General features: G+C 36.7%; 1 protein-coding gene across 20 annotated transcripts in view; it reads left to right on the top strand.

The window, feature by feature from the left end:
• The window catches only part of LOC136850112 (uncharacterized), a 174,335-nt gene that overhangs the window by 94,291 nt on the left and 57,016 nt on the right, over positions 1 to 23,028 (top strand). For 8 of the 20 annotated variants that reach the window (XR_010856531.1, XR_010856529.1, XR_010856530.1 and 5 more), the window contains 4 exons: positions 4,151 to 4,397; positions 9,575 to 9,679; positions 10,283 to 10,684; positions 11,236 to 11,422. The exons of 1 other annotated variant lie outside the window; for it this stretch is intronic. Coding sequence is in view for 4 of the 19 variants with exons in the window: in XM_067123664.1 (XP_066979765.1) it covers positions 4,167 to 4,397; positions 9,575 to 9,679; positions 10,283 to 10,684; positions 11,236 to 11,298 (801 nt within the window). In the remaining 15 variants the exon portion in view is untranslated. Of the gene's footprint in view, positions 1 to 2,043; positions 2,502 to 4,150; positions 4,398 to 9,574; positions 9,680 to 10,282; positions 10,685 to 11,235; positions 12,877 to 15,402; positions 17,492 to 17,555; positions 17,770 to 23,028 lie in introns of those variants that run through there. 11 more of the 20 variants (XM_067123664.1, XM_067123662.1, XM_067123663.1 and 8 more) reach the window with 7 other exon arrangements.

Genomic DNA, 23,028 nt, shown 5'->3' with positions numbered 1-23,028 from the left:
ATTATCAGTTTGCTAATCAAAGACCCGATTTCAGGTTTGTCTTGCTACTGTGCAACGCTACCATCGAGGGAGAGCTCGTTCTCAAGCTTCTCGTGTGTTTTAGTACCTTGTCAGGGCTTTAATGAAGGGCCGGAGAACTGAGCTGTTTTGAATGATAAGGAAGCGAAGGAAAAGCTATGCTTTGTCACGTCATACTATTTTTGAAGCAAGGGGCCAGTGCGAATGTTCTAATTATAACACCCAGCAAGCGAAGGGAAAGCAGTTCTCTGGTTCTTGCGTCATAACGAAGAAAGTAAAAACACAAAGGGTGCTTTGTGTTAGTTCTTTCAATCGCAAAAAAAAGAAAGAAAAAAGAGAAGAAGAAAGAAAGAAAAATCCCACGCAGAGCACATTGCGGAATGCAAGGTTCGAGAAACCCAGATCGGCAATGAAGACGAATCGTTTTTCTTCCAAGTCGTTTTAATGCGAGACAAAAGTTGGCGATGGAATAGTTTATGACGACCCGAAGGGGAATCTTGAGAAAGAGGAGAAATGATACAGCTTTTTTTTTTTCGTCAATAATGACCATGAAGATTGCCTCCACGGTTCTGGAAACGTTCTGGAAAGTGTGGCAGATCAATTGAGGGCCTCTTTCTGTCATCCACAAGTCTGGAATAATCAACCCCATTTCCACTCTACTCGTATTGTCAATTTTTGGTCAGCTCAAGGTGGCAGTTGCTTCCGTTTTGAGATATTTGGAGGCCAGCTGCTTTAAGGAAACGAGAGAGAGAGAGAGAGAGAGAGAGACTCGTTGGCCTTCCTCTTTCAAGTATCAGATTCCAGCGAAAGTAACTTGTCGCCTCCTCTCGGGAAGGACTACCCATGATTGGAGGTGACTGGAAAGCCCCTTTAACGGGACTTGAGCTCCTAAAATTCGTGATTCCAGCTGCTGAACGCGTACCTCCCCCCGCCATCTCTCTCTCTCTCTCTCTCTCTCTCTCGATTCGAGGACGTCGGGTGAAGGGTGGCAGGATGATTTCAGTAACTTAAAAATGGTAATTGATTGCTCACGCGCATCCGTGTATCTGTGGGGGGAATTATTAACAGTAAAAAAAAATGATATATCGTTTCATAAACAAGGCGCTAAGGCCATTGCCAAGTTAATTAACGATTTCTCCAAGCTGTCTATGCTGTAAATTGGCCAGTAGTGCAGGGTATCAAAACTGTTTATAGTGTTCAAGTTAGGTAGTATCTTCTGAAATTATTTTAAAACGCTTACGAAACCGTATTTCAGGGATGTCAGGAAAACATGTTATTTGCGGCAAATCATGAGTCGTTACATTTTCCAGGAAATTTGTATTTGCCAAAGTTTGGAAAGATCTCATAACATTCATTCCAAACACCTGGCACCGGGTATTGAAACAAGCACACAACCAGGAAAAAGAAATACCATTTGCAACAAACCTCGAGACGGGCAAATTTCGGGATAATAATTCGACTTTGCGAGGACTGGTGGATGCAACGCAGCAGATGGTTTTTGTGACGAATTACGTGAGGAACCGAATAATTAATCAAACAAAGACTAAACTCTTTGTCTTGTCCTACTTTTTCTGATTTATTGATTGTCATGCATCACGCACTGATGCCTCTCCTTCGGGTGCAACAATTACAGCTGATTAAATAATGAGTCCATTCGTTTCTTTACAAGATAATGGAAAAAGAGAAAGTTGAAATTATAATTTAATGGACACTGCAAGAAAGACGTAAGCTCTTAATATGATCAAAATGAAGATAATTAGTCAGGATGTAGGTTATTAGAATATATTAGGCATTGTAGACAAAATTTTATTCTTAGTAATTAAAAGCTAAAATGAAGATAATTAGAATATAATAGACATTACAAAAATTGAAGCTTCTAGGAATCAGATGGAGATGCGGGTAATTTACTTCTTCAGTCATTTCGTCTTTTAAAAGCTTCCCGCAAGTTGAGGGGAAGAAATGATCGATTTGAGGGACTCTGACGGCCTGCAATGACTCGGATAGAAGTACTCAAGTCCTCCCACACACGTTTTTACTGACGATTGTGGCGGAAGATATTGCGTAGTTGTGAGCGTGTTGGCTGCGTGACGAGGCGTGCAAGCAACTACAGACGAAGTTTTGACGTTTCAACGTGTGCGTGGGTGTACGTACGTGGATGACTGTGTGTGTGTGTGTGTGTGTGTGTGTGTGTGTGGGTGGGTGGGTGAGAGGGAGAGTGTGAGCTTCAATGTTCCGTGGAAATAGTAAAGTCTGCCTTGCGAACAGCGGCGAGGTAACTGGCGTGAACTGTAGCCATGGTAACGCATCGTGTGGCCCCTCACCGACCGTGAATGGTTGGCTTACTTTCACTCGTTGGAGTTCTCCGCGCTGCGCGTTTTGCAACGGAGGTAGAGATATGTGTGTCTGCGATACTTGATGAAATACTTCGTGATAATGAAATCGCCCGACGGTCTTCTCTCCCAGCTCGCTACGCTTGTTTTAGTGTAAGTCATCGCTTACGAAACTCTGTCTTTCTAGTTTTTTTTTTATTTCTTTTTGCGGAATCCATAGCAGTGGTTCTTCCAGAATCCTTTCAGCGTCGTTGGGTTCTTCTCAAGTGCTCTGGAATCCCTGCTCATCGTTCCAGATGACTTGCCAGATTAGTTCATTCGTTCCACGAATCCTCCCAGGCGTTATTGGTTTCTTTTCGCGTGTTCTGGAATCATCTCCATTTTCTGGAGTTCTTTCCAACGTTGTTCTTGTTCCCACGTGTTCTAGAATAATTTTCAGCCTGTTATAATCCTTTCCTAAGCGGCATTCTAGTATTCCAAAGTATTACGGAATCTTTCCCAGCACTTCGGGTTTCCTAATGGAGTCTGGGATCTTTTAAACCTTTTTAACTTCCCTGTCATTCTACCAGGCTGGAAATCTTTCCAAACCTGTTTGCCAACGTTCCAGAATTCATTGCAGCGTCTTGAAAAAAACCCTCATAAATTGCGTTTTTCGTCTGTGTTAAGAAATGGCAGATGACAGGCAGGAATCTCCAAACATGGTAGTTTAAAATCTCAGTAAAGCTGTAAATAAGGTTAAATAAGGGCTTTCCCGTGTGCTGTTTGCATAATTCCCCCTCCGACTGTTGTTTGTCAGGAGGAAGAGGAAAAAGAAGCTAATGGAGTGATTAGTGCAAAAAGAGTTGTTCATGAAGATGTTTATTTGGGCTTAATTAGTCAGTAAAAGTGAAGGAATGAAAGAAAAAGGAATTGTGGGAGGAAAAACATCAAGTGGCGAATACGAAAGGGTCCATTTTTTGAAGGAGATGATTTGCAAACAGTGTTGTACAAATATTGACAGTCGCTACGAATCATCCCCTTCAAGAGATTGTTGGAATGTTTTTTATCTTTTCTATTTTTGTTTATTGATTTGCATTCTTTTCTTACTCTTTCATAATAGATGCTGTTGTGATGAACATGACTTTTATAGCTTTGTATTATACTTTATTCAAGTCTGAATTAATATTCATACAAAAGACAAGACACGAGTGGTAAACTGAAAGAAAGTAGTATAGATAAAAAGAGATAAACAAATGACTCTCAAGGTGAGAATTAACAAAAATAGGTCAAGAATTACAAAAGACAAGACAAGATTGGTAAAATGAAAGAAAATAATATAGCTAAAAAGATAAACAAATGACTCTCAAGGTAAGAATTTAAAAAAATAAATAAAGAATCACAAAAGACAAGACTTCAAGGTAAGAACTACAGAAAATAAATAAGGAATCACAAAAGACAAGACTTCAAGGTAAGAATTACAAAAAAATAAATAAAGAATCACAAAAGACAAGACTTCAAGGTAAGAACTACAGAAAATAAATAAGGAATCACAAAAGACAAGACTTCAAGGTAAGAATTACAAAAAAATAAATAAAGAATCACAAAAGACAAGACTTCAAGGTAAGAATTACAAAAATAAATAAAGAATTACAAAAGACAAGAAGGGGTGGTAAAATGAAAGAAAATATTACAGGTAAAAAGATAAACAGATGACTTATAAGGTCAGAATTAAACAAAATAAATATAAAAAAATGAAGAATTGAGTGGAAAACACCAACAATAAGCCCACGTTCTAAACCGACCCGTTCCTTTCACTTCCACAGGCTCTCGTAAGAAGACATGCAGACGACCGGCCTCTGCCTACTGGTGGTGTTGGGTTTCCTGACGGGGCAGAGTTCGTCCCACGACGTCTTCTCCAGCCGCTGGCGACGACAGGCCATCCACTGCCAACCTGGGGACGACGCCTGTCAGAAATGCTCCTCCGGCTGCCACGCCCTGACTTCCTCCCAGCTGCCGGAGTGCTGCGAGGCCTACAACACCTGCTGTGACGAATATTTCCAGGCCTGCAAGGTGAGGTTCTGATGCGGTTGGGGTAGATGTGGGTATTTTTAGAAGTCTTTTTGTGGGCGTGCGTTGACCGTGTTTTATTTCTGTCTGTCTGTCTATGTATCTGTTTGTTTCTGTCTCTTTCTATCTGTCTATCTATCTATGTGTCTGTCTATCTGTCTCTATCTGTGTAGCTATCTATGTCTGTTTGTCGGTCTTTCTCTCTCCTTCTCTAGCTCTCTGCCTGTCTATCTTTATCTGTCTGTCTGTCTATATCTCTGTCTATCTGTCTGCCTGTCTATCTATCTTTATCTATCTGTCTGTCTGTCTATATCTCTATCTATCTGTCTGTCTGTCTATATCTCTGTCTATCTGTCTGCCTGTCTATCTATCTTTATCTATCTGTCTATCTGTCTATATCTCTATCTATCTGTCTGTCTGTCTATATCTCTATCTATCTGTCTGTCTATATCTCTATCTATCTGTCTGTCTGTCTGTATCTCTAACTATCTGTCTGTCTATATCTCTGTCTATCTGTCTGTCTGTCTATACCTCTGTCTATCTGTCTGTCTGTCTATATCTCTGTCTATCTGTCTGTCTATATCTCTATCTATCTGTCTATATCTTTATCTATCTGTCTATAACAAGCCTTCGTGGCTAGTTAATTCGCTTATGGATCCCTTACTGCACGTAGTGTCGCTGATAGCTGCGGCCATGAAATTAGCACTGTACTTTAGTTGCTATTTCCCCCCTGTATTCATCTCACCTTCTATTTCTGTGATTATCTTTCAGTTGATAATCTATGCTGTCTGTCTAAGTTTTTTTCTCTCTTTGTTCTGTTTCCTTTCATCTCTCTCTCTCTCTCTCTCTCTCTCTCTCTCTCTCTCTCTCTCTCTTATGAAATGTCTTTCTTTATCATTTACCTCATTCCGTTTTTTAATGTTCTCACTTGTCAGTACACTACCTATTATTAATAAATATTCTTTTTATTTAATTCTTAACAGTTCATTGTATTCTTTGAGTCACTATACTTTCGGTCAGTAAATTTTCCAATATGGATTTTAAGTTTTCTTAGATTAGGCTCTCGTAATTAGTATTGTTGGCAATATATATATATATATATATATATATATATATATATATATATATATATATATATATATATATATATGTGTATGTGTGTGTGTGTGTGTGTGTACTTACATATGTATATGTATACACGCATATACTATACATATAGATATGTATGTATGTATATATATATTAGAGAGGTCTTCATTGCGGAGCAGGGTCTCAAACCTCACACTCAGACGCCCTCTCAAGCTTACGCTGTTGTGACCGGCACTGATGCATAAAATCTCACGTCATGCTTAAATATACTTTTGAACATATGCCGTGTGAAAAACAGCAGAAGGGCGTCTTGCGCATCGTCATTGCGTCACTGCAAGCGCAGTCACAACGACGAAGACATTGGTAGCCTCTGTTGACAGATTTTCCTTTTATATCATTTGCAAGTCATATGCTGCTGCCTTTAATGGTTTTATTGACGAGTGATGGTGATTAAGCAATTCGATAGGGTCTCTCGAGATGAATGCACATGGTGGTTAATCGGCCATCTGGCCCTGGCAGACGTCAGTGCTTTGTCTGGCTGTGTCTCGAGATGTTCGTGTTTTTGGTGGGATTTGACTCCTTGCGTTTTGAAGATTCATATTCGCATGGCTTAATGTGAAAGTATTTTTGGTTGTAATAGGACCTTGCGGAGTTAAAAATAGATTTGGAAGGTAGATTTATGATGCAGAACTAGTGAGTCTTGGGATATGCATTTGTGTGTTAGTAAACGAAAAGTTAAAATCGATCCTTTTAGGTTTCTGCAAAAGAAAACTATTGTGGCGGCTCTGTCTGTCCGTCTGCACTTAATTCTGTCCGCACTTTTTTCTGTCCGCACTTTTTCTGTCCGCCCTCAGATCTTAAAAACAAATTGTTATGTCGATCATCCACCCTCCAATCATAAAACACACCAAATTGCAGCCCTCTAGTCTCAGCAGTTGTTAGTTTATTTAATGTTAAAGTTGCCATAATCGTGCTTCTGGAAACGATATAGGATAGGCCACCACCCGGCCGTGGTTAAAGTTTCATGGACCGCGGCTCATGCAGCATTATACCGAGACCACCGAAAGGTAGATCTATTTTCTGGGGCCTTGATTATGCGCTGTAGCGGCTGTACAGAAAACTCGATTGCGCCAAAGAAACTTCGGAGCATTTTTTACTTGTTTAATCTTATACCTAATCAGTGCAATTAAATCTCACTTTATCTGTAATAATATTGTGTAGTTGGCTACAATAATTTTGCAATGAAAACATGAAAAAACTTGCGTTGTGTAGATTCACCGACATTAGTCAGGCGAAGTTAAATACTTTAATAAATATAATCTAAATAAAAGTCTACAAGAATCCGAGACCATTTTGCAAAAAAAAAAAATGACGAAACCATGACGACAGAAGTTCAAAGTTGCAAAAAAAAAAAAAAAAACCACTGAGTTAAAGACATCCATATAAGAACAACGAAACAATGGCTGAGAGAGAACCTTCCTTTAGGCATCAGTGCGTTATCTTAGTGATTTGCATAAAAAATACCACCTCGTCCTTATAAGCATAGAAAGGTAAGACTGAATCATCATCGCACACTTACGACGTTGCTTGGCAACACGGTTTTGAGTTATGGTGCTGTATGGCAACTTTTGTTCGACCTGAGTATAGCAGACCTAACAAGGAAAGTTAGGACTGCAGTGCACAATGTAGTGTTGTTATTCTCTCTCTCTCTCTCTTTCCAATCTATGGGGCTTTCTCCCTCTCACTCCAGCCTGTTGGGTTTATTCTCTACAGGCCGTTAGCGCAGTGGGTGCTAACGAACTACAAGTTTTCAAACACCTCGACTGCAAGGGGCGAATGCTCCGTGGGTTACACAACCCACTCGATAAATCCAGCTCATGTTACAGGCATCTACCTTTTCATAAGAATCTGGTTAAAGCGTCTCTTTATTTGTTGCTTGTTTTCCTGGTGTGATTTAAGAGTTAATCTCTAGATGTAATTTCACTGTTACTCTCTAGGTGTAATTTCACAGTTAAGCTCTAGACGTAACTTAACAGTTAAGCTCTAGATGTAATTTCACAGGTAATCTCTAGATGTAATCAAACAGTTAATCTCTAGATGTAACTTAACAGTTAAGCTCTAGATGTAATTTCACAGGTAATATCTAGATGTAATCAAAAAGTTAATCTCTAGATGTAATCAAACATTTAGTCTCTAGATGTAATTTAACAGTAAAGCTCTAGATGTAATTTAACGGTTAATCTCTAGACCTTAGTATATCAGTCGTTATGGAGTCGTGATAATTATGGTTGTGAGAATCGGCGAGAAACGGACGTTTATTTTTATACGAAAATTTTTTAAAAATCATAAATGATATCTTATTCGTACTGTTGCCTTAAGGTAAAATGACTTGACAGTATTTTCTTTCCCTTTTGGCGTATGACTCGACATGTTCCGAGTTATGAGCCACGGTTTCGAAATACCTCTGAATGACAAAATCTTTCGGCTGTAATGCACTGTGTACGTATGTGCCACACACACACGCACACATACACATATATATATATGAGTGTGTTTGTGTATGTGCAAACAGTGCTACAGGGGAAAAATTCTAAATTCTTGTGCAAAATACTTTCGTGTTTACGCGCACGGCTCCAGTGTGGCGAAATCGCATGTACTTCTGAATATGCAAGTATTCACACAACGCATTACATAATTCTGTGTTCTGACATTGACAAAACAACAACAGTAGTAGCTAGAAGACGCTGAGAGAATACATACCACAGCCCACGAGAAAAAAAGGCAAAACTCTTAGACCTGTGTCTGGATCCATCAATAGGCCTTTTAGATACTGAAACTGACAGACTTGGGTGACATTTTTAAAAGCTTGCTCAAGTTCGTTATCGGGGCAAAAATAAAATGCCTTAGAATGTTTGTCTGAAAGCATTTCAAATAACAAATTATAATCATTTCTCTTCAAGCGTCTCTCCGTAATTCTTTCAACTTTTACTTTGTTTTCTAATTCCTTAGCTCACTCGCTTTTGTGGCTGCTCTTCAGAGGTAATTGTATTAACAGACAGATATTTTCGTTAGGATGCGTCCGTTTCCAGTGTCTAGCATTTACGCTTGTATTCATTTCCTTACGTCTCTCTCTCTCTCTCTCTCTCTCTCTCTATCTCTCTCTATCTCTGTTCTCTGTGTATGTATATTCACTGTATATATATATATATATATGTGTATTTTATTATATGTATGTATATTAGACATTCGTTTTTGAAGCTCCTCCGTAAATAGCAAAGCTTATACGCGAACACATTTCCCATAATCAACATTTGTAACGCGTTCGCAGGGCAGACTTGCGTTCCAAAATGCTTCGTCTTTCTGTTCATTTAACTTTGAGAAGGCCACTGAGAAAGTCTCGTAGCCTACCCTTTGAATACCGATTATCATTTGGACCTGAAAGTTTGACAACAGATAAGAAATACAAATATTCTGGATTCTTATGATGATGAGGCTCAGCAGTGGCAATGCCTTCATCGGTAAATAGAAGCCTTTGCTTTTGAGCTCTAATTTAAGAAGTGATTACAGGGCAGCCGATCGGGACTACAAAGTCTACCCCAAAGCCAAATCAAAAGTCCTTCAAAAGAAGGCATCACGGGGACCCTATATAAAACTGGGAACAAACTGGGAAGAAGAAGAATTATTATTATTATTATTATTATTATTATTATTATTATTATTATTATTATTATTATTATTATTTGGAAGGAGTCCCTCTTTTAGGGCAGTGTTGTTAAAAACAATTGCTGTTTCAACGACATTAAGCTTGTAGAGAATCTTCTTCTCTATGCTTCTTTTTATATTCTTCTCGTCTGCAGACGGAAAGAATATAATAAGAAGAATAGAGAAGACTCTCTGTAAGCTTAATGCCGCTGAAACAGCAATTGTTTTATTATTATTATTATTATTATTATTATTATTATTATTATTATTATTAATACTTCTACTGCTAGCACTGCTCATGGTTATTGTAATTGTAGAAGCGTCCACGATATTGTGAAACGCTCATGCGTTATTTGTCATTATTATTCATCTATTCATTGCTTTTGCAGACCTGCTCCAACTCCCTGACGAAGGACCCTTACTTCCCCGAGTACTGCTGCGCCTCCTTCACCTCCTGCTGTGACCTCATCACTACTTTCACCACCGAGGTTAAGGTGAGCTTACGTACGCGCAATCTGTCAATCGTGCGCTCTGTTTAAAGGACAAAGCAGCCACGGAGCGTCCGTATGTTGTTGGTCGTGTACGATTCTCTCTTATCGTTAGGCACCTGGTTCATTATTATTCATATATACTTGTTGTTTACATTGTTTATTTGATGGAAATGATTTAAAAGACAAACAGTCAAACAAACACATACACGTATATATATATATGTATATTTTATATATATACAGACACACATATTCATGTATGTATATATATATATATATATATATATATATATATATATATATATATATATATATAGCATAAATATGTGTATATATATATTTATATATATAAATATAAATTTATATATATATATATAAATATGTATTTATATATAATATATATATATATATATATATATATATATATATATATATATATATATATATATATATATATATACACACACACTTATAGCTGTGCATAGTTTATATCCATATCACTATACCTTGACATGTTGAAGAACACCTTTACATAGCAGGGTGATAGTTTATTACGTAGCGCTTGGTTTGAGCAAGATAACTGAAGACCGCATTACCTTCCCCCAGCCTCCAACACCTGTCAGAACCAAACCTAAACCCGACCTGAAGATTCCCGAGGTCGCCGCCCCTAAACTCACCTTCTTCCCTGGCACTGGTCAGAGCCCCTTAAAGCAATCTAACCTGTCTCCAGAACCAGCGTTCCCCGAGATGAACCTCTCCCCAGTGAATCAGTCTTTTCCTCCCAGACGCCTTCACCTACAGAGAACCAGCCTGAAGCTGCTTTCAGGCCCTAGCGTCCCTGCCGGTGGTCGCCGCACTCCCCTGGGGTCCGTTCCTGAAGGTGACGCTGCAGACGCTGTGCCTGCGATAGTCGACAACAGCCAGAGACAAAGGGATCGCACCCAGGCCAGGGCACAAGTTCGCCCAGCCGCGAGGGGACGCCAGCAGGCAGCTCGTTCACAGAGACAGGTAAATTTTTAAACTCTGGTTGTGATGCTCAGGACGTTCATTAGATTAACAGTTTGGTTGAAGTGATTTCTTCAGACCTTTATTAAAGTTTCTGTTTGTATATATCGTCAGCCAGAGTTCTTTATAAGCTTTTATCTAATGTAGAGATTAACCATCTCATTCTCTTGAAAGTACTCTTAAGAATTTTTTTTGTAAAATTTTGAGTAAATGGCTAGCAATAAGCCCATTTGAAATATTATTCATATTTTCAATTGCAAGGTCAGATACAAGCAATACTATATCCCTTTTAGAAAATGACATTTTGTTTTTCCGTAAATGATCATTAATTGAATCAATTTTATATTTTCAATGATTTCCTTCTGTTTGAGAAGTATATCAAAAGGATTTTTCATCTGTTTTGGAGCTGAATTCTAATTAGTTGCTATTCATGTCCTTGATGAAATTATATAAAAGTACTATATAAACCTTTATGAGATGTTTCCAAGTTTCTTTGGATCCCATTTGTTGATAAAATCCCCGAATTTTCATCCAAAACGACCCTCTTCTTTCAGGGTGGTGTGGATTTAGACTCTCGCCGTGGACGTATCACTTCCAGGGGTCGTGTGTCTAAATAGGACTCTGGCACATGCGCAGACCACGTCTCTTGTCTCTCTCTCTCTCTCAGCCTCTTCATTTAGTATACTATACTTACAAATTCTAGTATACATTCTCCCTAATCCAGCTATTATCAAATACCAAGTGATGATTCTCTCATATCTTGTTTTTTATTTTGTTGAAGCATATTACAGTGAAACCAGTTATTAGTTTTTCATTTTATATATTTTTTTTAATTTCGTTGTTCGGGGGTTGTATGTCACGTTTTCATCATCCCCACCCCACCCTTTATCCCCTCATCTGTCCCTATCTCCCAGTCTTCCCGTTCCTCTTATGTAAGTAAAATCTTCAAATGATCAGTAAAGTGGCACTTCACTAAGGGAGCTGGAATGATGTATTGCTGTCTGTCAGTGAATGTTTAACAGTAACCAGAAATACGTAAATCTGTCTTCGTCTGCATAACCCTACATCGTATATGTAATTTTTAATGCGAGCGCACCCCATCAGCATGACTAATATGTGGGGGTAAGCGTGGTCTGTCAGTTGATATATTAACTCCCATTGCGTAATTAATCATCAAAATATCTAAGGCAGTATGCGCACGGGCGTTCTGCCAGCATGTGTTTGCCTACTGGTGCTTAAGCAATCTCTTAGTACATATGCAATCCATTGGTTTGTATGTAATCTGGAAACATTTGTTTACAGAAACTGTCTACACGCCTGTCACGTATGGGTGCTCTATATGCCGTAGAATGCTTGCTCTAGCTCAGCCGGGTCAGGTGGGCTGGCCTTTAGAGAGGAACGACTTGTACAGTTGTATATTTAGGTTTGGCCTTTGGGTTCATTGGGGTTTTCTTTCTTGGGCCAAGTTGGGGCTTCAGGGCAGCCCCACATCAGCATGTTTTAAGGCTTTCTGTTCGCATATCTCTAGATTTGGCACCAAATGGCCAATATATTTTTTTCTGCCGGTGCAAAATAAAACTGCTTATTTCTCACTTCAGTATGAGCGAAGTCACGCAGGCATGAATATGCGTGCCTTCAATTTTACTCTTGATAGTGGCTACCTGTTGCAAAGTTTGTTGGCGCTGAGGAATCATCATAAAAAACCTACCGATTTGACGGCGCCTTAACAAGTGATCACGTCTGTTCCACTTCATTTTCCCCGTGTTGCCCAGACGTGAAATCTCTTGTCGAAACTAAATCTTTCCACGTAGGGACGAAATGGGTTTCCATGCAATGGCGGTGCTGAATCATGCGACACTTTCACCACTACAGGGGTAGAAGCTTTGGAATTGAGCTACTAGCTTTCTTCATAGAAGTGGAGGGTGTTTTAAATTTTGCACGATGCTTATTGTATCATGTGAACTTACATATGATAACAAAGTTTTCACGACATTAAGAAAAGAAAACAATTCGACTTGTATAACTGTAAATGAAAATTGCCACTGAATAAATGATAGTCACATGATGTTGCAGAAAAGTTTAATTCTCAGATTTGCTGATAAGAATAGCCAAATCAAAGGTTAACGACGCTAAATATATGTAGAAAAATAATTATTTGAAGTCGTTCAATCATATTCCGAAAGAGAAAAAAGAAACGCTCGAAAACTTGATGACGAAAATGAGATTCTAAATTAGGTGCGGGTTTCGGCGCAGTTGAGAGAGAAAGTCGCCGTTGAGTAAGCGATTGCCAAAGCACAGATAACGCTCTACATCTAATGACTTCATTTCACCATTTCAAACTGCCTCCTTGGTATTCAAACTCGCGTAATTGCCCCGTAACTCCTCCCCGAACGGCGGCATCTGACATCACGTATAAATTGACTCGCTTGTTTACAAAACCCCCTTTTTTTAAATTTTTTTTTTTAATGTTGATGTCGTGGAAATTGCGCTTTGCATGAAATAGATGTGCTAAAATGCTGATGTCACCAAGAATAATTTCCGTGATAATCAAAGGATTGGGAAAGCATTTGGGAAAGGAAATGCATCCTAATGTGGGTGGAGTTATGTCATTTAAATGGGTTTTATTATTGATGGATTTCATAGCAAAGTTATGCATTTTTGTGCTGGAGTTATTTCATCAGTGAAGACTGTGGTGTATCATATATATATATATATATATATATATATATATATATATATATATATATATATATATATATATATATATATATATATATATATATATATATATATATATATATATACATATATATATTATGAAATTCATCAGTATTGTTTCTTGCTTACTACAGTAATGCTGAACACTAATTGTCTGCCATATGGATTATACTTTCGAGATCTTTCTCGAACGATAAATGTTTGCGCTAAACATTCATATTTCGAGAAATTATAACTGGAACCTAGGAATGTGGAATTTTCTAACATTTTGGCCTAAATTTTGTACAGTCTTGGGTTAGTCTTCTGTTGTGTTTCGTAGCCATTGAAGAATATTGTGTAACGGTGACAAGGTTATTGGTCTGAGCGTTGGGCCTCGGCTTCGGAATCTAGCTACGGGAAGAATGTCTCTGGTAATATGAGAGGCGAAAGGGTGTAGAAGTTAACGCTAGTGCATGTTAAGTGCCCTGAGTTATTTAGAGCAATGCGGTTCGCTCTGGGTTTGCCAACTGGTTAGTCATTGGGCAACAGTGCATAAAAATAGCACCGTCCCTCTGGTCTTCAAGGAGAACCACTACATAGGGTGGCTTCAGATAGTGGGGAATAATAATGATAGCTTATGGTCTTCAAGGAGAAGCATGATGAAGGGCGGTTTCAGATTATGGAAACAGCCGAGGGGCAATTTATTAGAACGGCAAGTATTCTGCTTTAATGTAAATTCAAATTCCAGTCAGTGTAGCCTTTGCATGCTCCCTGAAGAGAGACATTCGCTTCTTGCCAGGAAGAATTGCTACTTTTTCTTGTCTGAGCGTTACCTGTCCTCTTCTTGAATTGCATACTAATTTGTCACTTACTTATATGTAAGACACTGCAATTTAACATTCCTCAAGCTGGATGTTCGTTGCATGAATGCAACAGTTATCAACGGACTAGAAAACTAGATTCCTAAAAATAACTTACAATGTGATGCTTTGAGAAATTGCTTGATAAAAAAAAAGAAAAACTAAACGAGGCCGAATGTGTATAGATAATGTATCACTAATCTTCATATATCGTCGTAAAGACTGATCAGCTTCACGAAGGAGGTAAGGACAGTAGGTTCCCGATCTAACAAGAAATCGTTGATACGGTTTTTTTGATTGTATGTTCAAAGTAAACGTTTTAATAGTGCTTCAAATAAAACGCATGCAAATGCAGTTGTTGAGTTTCCATCCTGGTGCCATTGTCTTAGGGTTTATTTGACACTGGGTGTTGAGAAAAACTAAATTGAGATCAGTAGTGGTCAAGGTATATAATATACTATATATATATATATATATATATATATATATATATATATATATATATATATATATATATATATATATATATATATATATATATATATATATATATATATATATATATATATATATATATACCTGTGCATGTCTTGTGTTGTTGCATACTAATTAGAAAATGAAAATGCTTACTTGTCGAAACTTCTGTCCTTGTCAAATTTTTCTTTTGGATCTTGCATGAGAAAGTAAATCAACTCAGATACTGATTCGTAATATTCATCTTTAATCTGGATATCCAGAATATTCATCTGGACATCGTTTTGGATTTCTTTAACTGATACATCAGCAAAGAAATCTTTTTCGTCTTTGTAGACATGGCAGAGTATTTGATGGTGATTTCAACGCAACCTCCAAAAGTTATCTCTCTCTCTCTCTCTCTCTCTCTCTCTCTCTCTCTCTCTCTCTCTCTCTCTCTCTCTCTCTCTCTCTCTCTCTCTCTCTTTTCTTCTTCTTCTTCTTCTTCTTGTATAATGCAGTGTTAATTTATGTGTAAGTATACTGCATGTTTATGTGTGCGTATTATATGCTTCTATACACAAGTGTGTTTATATTTATATATTCATTTATGTAATATTTACACACGAATATATATATATATATATTATATATATATATATATATATATATATATATATATATATATATATATATATATATATATATATATATATATATATCACTAGCACAGGTAATGATTATATTGACAAATTGTACATAAAAGAGAAAATCATAATACAAGGGTTACGAAAAGAAAAAATCGCTAAGCATGTCAAGCTAGTCGACTGCATTTATCGCCTGGTTGAAAAGTTGAATGCTTTGGCATAGGCTATTTATTCTAATAGGCGTAGATTCATTTGACGTCGTAATATGCTATATTACTGAGAATTAATTGTATATTACGCTGCTGGACACGTCACCGCATCTAATTCTTATATACCCTTGGCATGCAAATACTGATACAGCATAGAAAGAGCATGGGTATTAAAGGTTTATTATTTAGGTATTCTGTGGGTCACTCACTTTGGGTAATCGATAGAATGGGTTATTGTTAGCAGTTATTTGGTAGAAAATGGATAAATAACGGTGTTTCGTAATAGTACTTAACCAGATGCTTTTGGAAACCAATATAATTTGGCGTAATTAGAATGATTAGGTAAGAGAATGTTCAATAACGGTGTTTTGTAAATCTTATCAAATAGCATTGGGTATGCCTTAAGATTAGAGCGTTTTTTAGAATAGCTGCAAAAAAATTGTTTCTAACTCAAACTGACGAGCTAATGTAGAATATACGCCATTCGATGGCTGGTCTGCCTTAGGGATATGCATGGAAGGGCGATACTATAGAGGGATACCATAGATTGGGGATACGCATGGGTGTCATTTTTGAAAAGTTCTTAAACTCAATACAGTGTGTTTGGAAATCCAGTCGTTTTCAGAAAAAAAGGTATGTCTTGATTTTGCACTGTTTATAAATCGTGCTTTTTGTGTGAATATGCTAACTACGGCAGATGTCTACAGTAAACTGTTGTTTGCATTTGTTAAGTGTCTGGCACAAAGTGGTTACGTTTTCTGCTTATCACTGATATGACAAAGTAGATCGCGATTTCTTTCTCTCATTTGTGAAGTGTCATTAACATGAGTCTAAAGTACTGGATAATTTTCCTTTTTTATAGAGAATTGTTATATTTCGATATATTTTTTTCCAGTCACCTCCCCCCCATCCCGTTTTCTAGAAAATTTTGACTTCTTTTTCCTTTTATGTTTTGTTTTTGTTCTTTTTTTATCTTGTTTCCTGTAATTTCCTATTGTTATCTGCTTCTGTGTTCCCCCCAGCATCTGTTATACTCCATAGAAACCTGTTAACATTCACGGCAAATATTAGAGCAAAGTTACCCCTGTTTCCTATTTCTCTTCCCTTTTCCCTCACTTTTTCCCCTCTCCTTTGTCTTATTTTTCCTCCCTCTACCCTCAGTTTTTCCTCCTGTACTTTGTTGCAGTGACACCTGTCACACTTTCCTTCAATCTGTCAACTTCCGTCGCCTCCTGTGAACTAGATTTAGACATATTCTCTGATTCTTGGTTCTTCTCTTAATCCTTTCACTCCTGTTCCTTTCATACCTCGTCCTTCTCCCTCCTCAGCCTTTTTTCCTCCTCCACCACCACCACCACCACTTCCTCCTCCTCCTCCTCCTCCTCCTCCTCCTCCTCCTCCTCCTCCACCTCCTCCTCCTCCTCCTCCTCCAGATAAGATATCACCGCCAGCCATCTTACACCTACTGCTGTAACTCTCTTATTTTGATCATCTTGATTTTGCATCATAATAAACTTTCCGTAATTTCTTTCTGTCTTTTTCTGTCCTGTAATTTAAGGATCAATGACATCTCTGCTGTGCCTGTTTTATTTGTCCTGTCTCTCTGCTTCAAGTCAAGACTCGGGTGGAAACAGTAAACAAAGAAAAGTGGATACTTCTGGATGTATATGTATAAACACTCCTCAGAAGGGTCATGTCTAGCCACAGGATTACTTTTTTATCTCTGTCTCCCTTGAAGAATGTATCTTGTACCTTAATCTGCCTCATCAACTGACACAGTATACTAAGGGATCTACCTCACCTGCTCCTCCACATTACTTCTCCTTGGTCTCTCCAAAGGTGTTCATTCTAAGAGAATGGAAAAAAAATGGGTTTGTGGGACTTTCTACTAATGGACATGTATACGTAAACAACTCCACACCTGCCCCCCTCATAAACTCCCAGGTACATTCTGCAACCGCTTGTGGCTCTCTCTGTAGGGATATATTTTTTTCATATTTTTTTTTTTTTATGAGTGTCTACCGCCTTCTCCTGCATACCATCGGGCAACCTTTCATTTACCCACTGGTCCTGCCGCTACCTGGCTGTCTACGTAGAGCTTTATAGTACACGTAACTGCAAGTGATGACTGTGGTAGAGGAAAACAAAAACAAAAAACAGAAGAAAGCTTTAGGTCAGAGTGTTTTCTCTCCTTCATCTCTATTTGGTGTCTCTCGTGTCTTGTAAGTGTAAATATATTTATATGACTTCTTACAATAAACTTCAGTGTCTTTAACAATCCTCTAAAGTATAGTTGTCTAATTCCTTGTAACACTCATTTATCCTCCACCCACGTCGGAATGTCTAAGCCTGACAAACGATTAAAAAAATACAGTAAATTAGATTTAGTAGAAAAAGTAAGTTGTTTTGCTAATCATTTATTGTACATCTATATCAGCACCTGTTAATTCATTTAGTAATTTTGATAACAGTACAATAAAGGCTTAAGACATTTGGGCTTGTTTCGTATGATATAATTTTACTGGTATATCGAGAACAAAACGTCCATTCTCGATCGTCATACTTAAGTGTTCGATTTGCGTTTGAGTATTCCTAATGCATGAAATACTTGCATGGTCTGTTTGCATGTATTATTAAAAACCCCTCGCATTTCACGTTCAAAGCTTCCCTTAGTCACCTATTTATCCGTGTCCTACCTCGAATTGTAACCTTTCTATGATCCTTCCTCTCATAATGATTTTTCCTTTCGACTTTTTCCTTTAAACCAACTTTCCATTTCCCTCCATCCTTTGATTTCATATTGATAAACCTAAACACTCTTCCTTATTTTCTTCTACTACGTCATCCTTCCATCGCCAGCCTCCTAAAATTACTTGAGCCTCCCTTAAAAGTCGACTACCTACATTTTCTTTATTCTTACTGCGTTCGTGCTTGCTTGTGAATGTGCTTTTGAAAGTTAGTGCGTGTATGTATTTGTAATTTATCTTCTGCTCTGTGAGTTAGTTATGAGTTTTATCTGGTATTTTCATCAACAAAATAACATTCTTACTTTCGAGTGGTTCATAAATTTTTTTGTTACTTCTCCAAGTTTCGTAAACGAGTTTAAATTCTAATTCATTTATGAACAGTAGTTTTAGTTGCAGTTGATCTAACTCTCATACAGGCGAGTCGGTTAACGGTTCATTGTCACCACCATACCCTTGAGAAAGTTGAATCCGCATCATTATTTATAATGCCTGATACTGGACTTTAATCTCGAAAAATACTTCGCTCATTGTCTGCCATCGTATTTAGCTGTCATTGTGTTAATATGATTGTTTATTAACTTTCTTGCGGAAGGTATAATAGTAAAATGTTTACCCATCTAGTTAAGGTTACTGATGTCGATGCTTCAGAAGAAAGGAACAATTAAATGGACAAGTACAGTATCGAGCTGTGCGCAGATTGACATGCAGCAATCATATCAGATATGAATTATTCCCGTTAATGGCCATTCTCCCGTGTTGGTAACATACGATTGCAAACTGTAAGCTTGAGAATGTTTTATCCAGTTTATATAGACGTTTTGGTCCTACGCATAGATTTACCCATATATATATTTAGTTAAATGAACTATGTGAATATTATTTCTTTAATAGTTTTTTATAAAATATTTGGGTTCAAAAGACAAGATCTTTTCTTACTTAACCTGCGATAGCTAAAGAAACCTCTAATATTTGTGCAGTTACTCATACGATAAGGACATTTTAGCTCATTTTCTGTGGAGTAATCTCGTTTTCTGTCGAATATTTCAGCACTAACTATGGCAGGCGTTGAACTGTCTCAAGAACCGCGACGACGTTTATTTTATATGCCAACATATTAGATATATAAAATTGTCGCAGCCTTTTTTAAACCATAGATAATAAAAGCTTTAATTAAGAATATTATAGGCCTTCCAATCAACTATACTCAGTGGTTTGATGATGGTTTTCCTTCTTTAAGACTCCACTTCTTTTTGCAGCTCTTGAAAACTTTATGCTTTTTCTTGACTTCTTCCTGCGAAAGCTTTATTCAAAACCTCCATTTGTTGTGCTTGTATGAAATGTGACTGAATCATGATATCTTTTGACACTATTTTTCTCTCTTTTTTCAAGCGTATGAAAGCCATAGCTTCTGTTGTAGCTCAAGATTATTCTCTCTCTCTCTCTCTCTCTCTCTCTCTCTCTCTCTCTCTCTCTCTCTCTCTCTCTCTCTCTCTCTCTGCACTACCCCATCTATTCCTTCTTTGAAAGATTTCCTTATATTTCTATTAATTAGTTTTTCTCAGTTCTGTTTCATTCCCACTTTTCCTTTCTTCTTTTTCCCAATTGCATTTTCGCTTTTATACCCTTTTCTTTTTCTGCTTTCCTTCCTTTTTTCTCTTAATTCCATTCCAAGTTTTATACCTTTCTCATTTGTTTACCTTCCTTCTTTATTCTAATTCCATTTCCACTTTTATACCATTTCCTTTTTTATTTTCCTTTCTATTTTCTCCGAATTCCATTCCCTATTTTATGCCCCTTTCTTAATTTGTGTTCCTTCCTTCTTTCTCCTAATCCCATTCCTGCCTTTATACTATTTTTTTTTTTTTCTTCCTTCTTTTTCCTAATTTTATTCCCAATTTTATACCATCTCCTTCTTTGTTTTCCTTTCTTCTTTCTCCTAATTCCATTTCAACTTTTATATCTTATTTTTTGTTATCCTTTCTTATTTCCCCTTTTTCCATTTTCACTTCTATCCCCTTTTATAAGTTTGTTTTCTCTCTTCTTTTTCCTGATTCCATTCCCACTTTTATATCCTTTTCTTTTTTGTTTTCCTTCCTTCTTTCTCCTAATTCGGTTCCAACTTTTATACCTTTTTCGCCATTTGTTATTCTTCCTTTCTCTGAATTGCATTCTTGCTTTTATACCCAATTCTTCTTTCGTTTTCCTACCTTCTTTTTCCTAATTCCATTCCCACTTTTATGTCCTTTTCTTTTTCCTATCTTCTTTCTCCTAATTCCATTTCCCCTTTTATTCGCTTTTCTTCGTTTGCTTTCCTTCCTTCTTTTTCCTAATTCCATTCCCGCTTTTATACCCTTCTCTTCTTTTGCTTTCTTTTTTTTCTTCTAATTCCATTCCCACTTTTATACCCTTTTTTTACTTTTGTTTTCCTTCCTTCTTTTTGCTGATTCCATTCCCAATATTATACCATTTTCTTCTTTTGCTCTCCCTCCTTCTTCCTCTTAATTGTATTTCTGCTTTATACTAGTTTCTTCTTTTGTTTTCCTTCCTCCTTTCTCTTAATTCCATTACCAATTTTAAATCCTTTTCTTCTTTTGCTTTCTTTCCTTATTTCTCTAAATCTATTTCCACTTTTATACCAGTTTCTTCTTTTGTATTTCTTACTTCTTTCTCCTAATTCCATTATCAATTTTATACCCTTTTCTTCTTTTGTTTTTCTTCCTTCTTTCATCTAAATCTTTTTCCACTTCTATACCCTTTTCTTCTTTTGCTTTCTTTTCTTAATTCTCTTCATTCCATTCCCGATTTTATAACCTTTTCTTTTTGTTCTTCCCTTTCTTCTTTCTCTGAATTTCATTCCAACTTTTATATCCTTTTATTCATTTGTTTTCTTTCCTTCTTTCTCTGAATTGCATTCCTGCTTTTTACCTTTTCTTCTTTCGTTTTCCTTCATTCTTTTTCCTAATTCCCCACTTTTGTATTCTTTTCTTTTTTCCTTTCTTCTTTCTCCTAAGTCCATTCCCCACTTTTACATCCTTTTCTTTTTTCTTTTCTCCTAATTCCATTCCCACTTTTATATCCTTTTCTTTTTTCCTTTCTTTCTTCTAATTCCATCCCCCACTTTTATATCCTTTTCTTTTTTCTTTCTTTCTCCTAATTCCATTCCCACTTTTATATCCTTTTCTTTTTCATTTCTTCTTTCTCCTAATTCCATTCCCACTTTTATATCCTTTCCTTTCTTCTTTCTCCTAATTCCATTCCCACTTTTATATCCTTTCCTTTTTTTCTTTCTTTCTCCTGTTTCCATTCCCACTTTTACATCCTTTTCTTTTTTCCTTTTTTCTTTCTCCTAATTCCATTCCCACTTTTATATCCTTTCATTTTTTTCTTTCTTTCTCCTAATTCCATTCCCACTTTTATATCCTTTTCTTTTTTATTTCTTTCTCCTAATTCCATTCCCACTTTTATATCCTTTTCTTTTTTATTTCTTTCTCCTAATTCCATTCCCACTTTTATATCCTTTTCTTTTTTTTTTTCTCCTAATTCCATTCCAACTTTTATATCCTTTTCTTTTTTCCTTTCTTCTTTCTCCTAATTCCATTCCCCTTTCATATCCTTTTCTTTTTCTTTTTATATTCCTTTTTTCCTTTTTCTTTCTCTCTAATTCCATTCCCACTTTTATATCTTTTCTTTTTCTTTTTTCTTTCTCCTAATTCCATTCCCACTTTTATATCCTTTTCTTTTTTCCTTTCTTCTTTCTCCTAATTCCATTCCCACTTTTATATCCTTTTCTTTTTTCCTTTCTTCTTTCTCCTAATTCCATTCCCACTTTTATATCCTTTTCTTTTTTCCTTTCTTCTTTCTCCTAATTCCATTCACCACTTTTCTTTTTTATATCCTAATTCCATTCCACTTTTTTCCTTTCTTTTTCCTTTCTTCTTTCTTCTAATTCCATTCCCACTTTTACTAACTCTTCTTCATTTGCTTTCCTTCTTTATTTCTTCTAATTCCATTCCCAATTTTTACCAATCTCTTCTTTTGTTTTCCCTCCTTCTTTCTCCTAATTCCATTCCCACTTTTATACCCTTTTCCATTTTGTGTTCCTTTCTTCTTCTAATTCCATCACCAATTTTATACCGATTTTTTCCTTTCTTCTTTCTTCTAATTCCATTCCAACTTTTATACCATTTTCTTCTTTTGTTTTCCTTCCTTCTTTATCCTAATTCCACTCCTACCCTTTTATTTTTGTTTTCCTTTCTTATTTCTTTCTAATTCCATTCCCAATTTTATGCCATTTTCTTCAATTGTTTTCCTTCCCCTTTCTCCTAATTCTATTCCTGCTTTTATACCCTCTTCTTTTTTTCGTTTTCCTTCCTTCTCTTTCCTAATTACTTTTGTACTTTTATGCCCTTTTCCTTTTATGATTTCCTCTCATCTTTCCCCTAATTCCATTCCCACTTTTATACCATTTCCTACCTTTGGTTTCTTTCCTTCTTATTCGTAATACCGTTCCTGCTTCAATACACTTTTCCTTTTCCTGTCCCCTTTCTCCTAATTCTCATACCACTTTTATACCATTTTCTTCATTTGTTTTTCTTCCTTCTTTCTCCTAATCCCATTCCAACTTTTTATCCTTTTCTTCTTTTGTTTTTATTTCCTTCTTTTTTATGATTCCCTTCCCACTTTTACATCCTTTTCTTTTGTTCTTTTTTTCTTCCTCCTAATTCCATTCCCACT

The sequence above is a fragment of the Macrobrachium rosenbergii genome, chromosome 21, assembly GCF_040412425.1.
Source record: "Macrobrachium rosenbergii isolate ZJJX-2024 chromosome 21, ASM4041242v1, whole genome shotgun sequence".
Classification (NCBI taxonomy): Eukaryota; Metazoa; Arthropoda; class Malacostraca; order Decapoda; family Palaemonidae; genus Macrobrachium; species Macrobrachium rosenbergii.
This window is presented reverse-complemented; position numbering and strand designations above follow the sequence as displayed.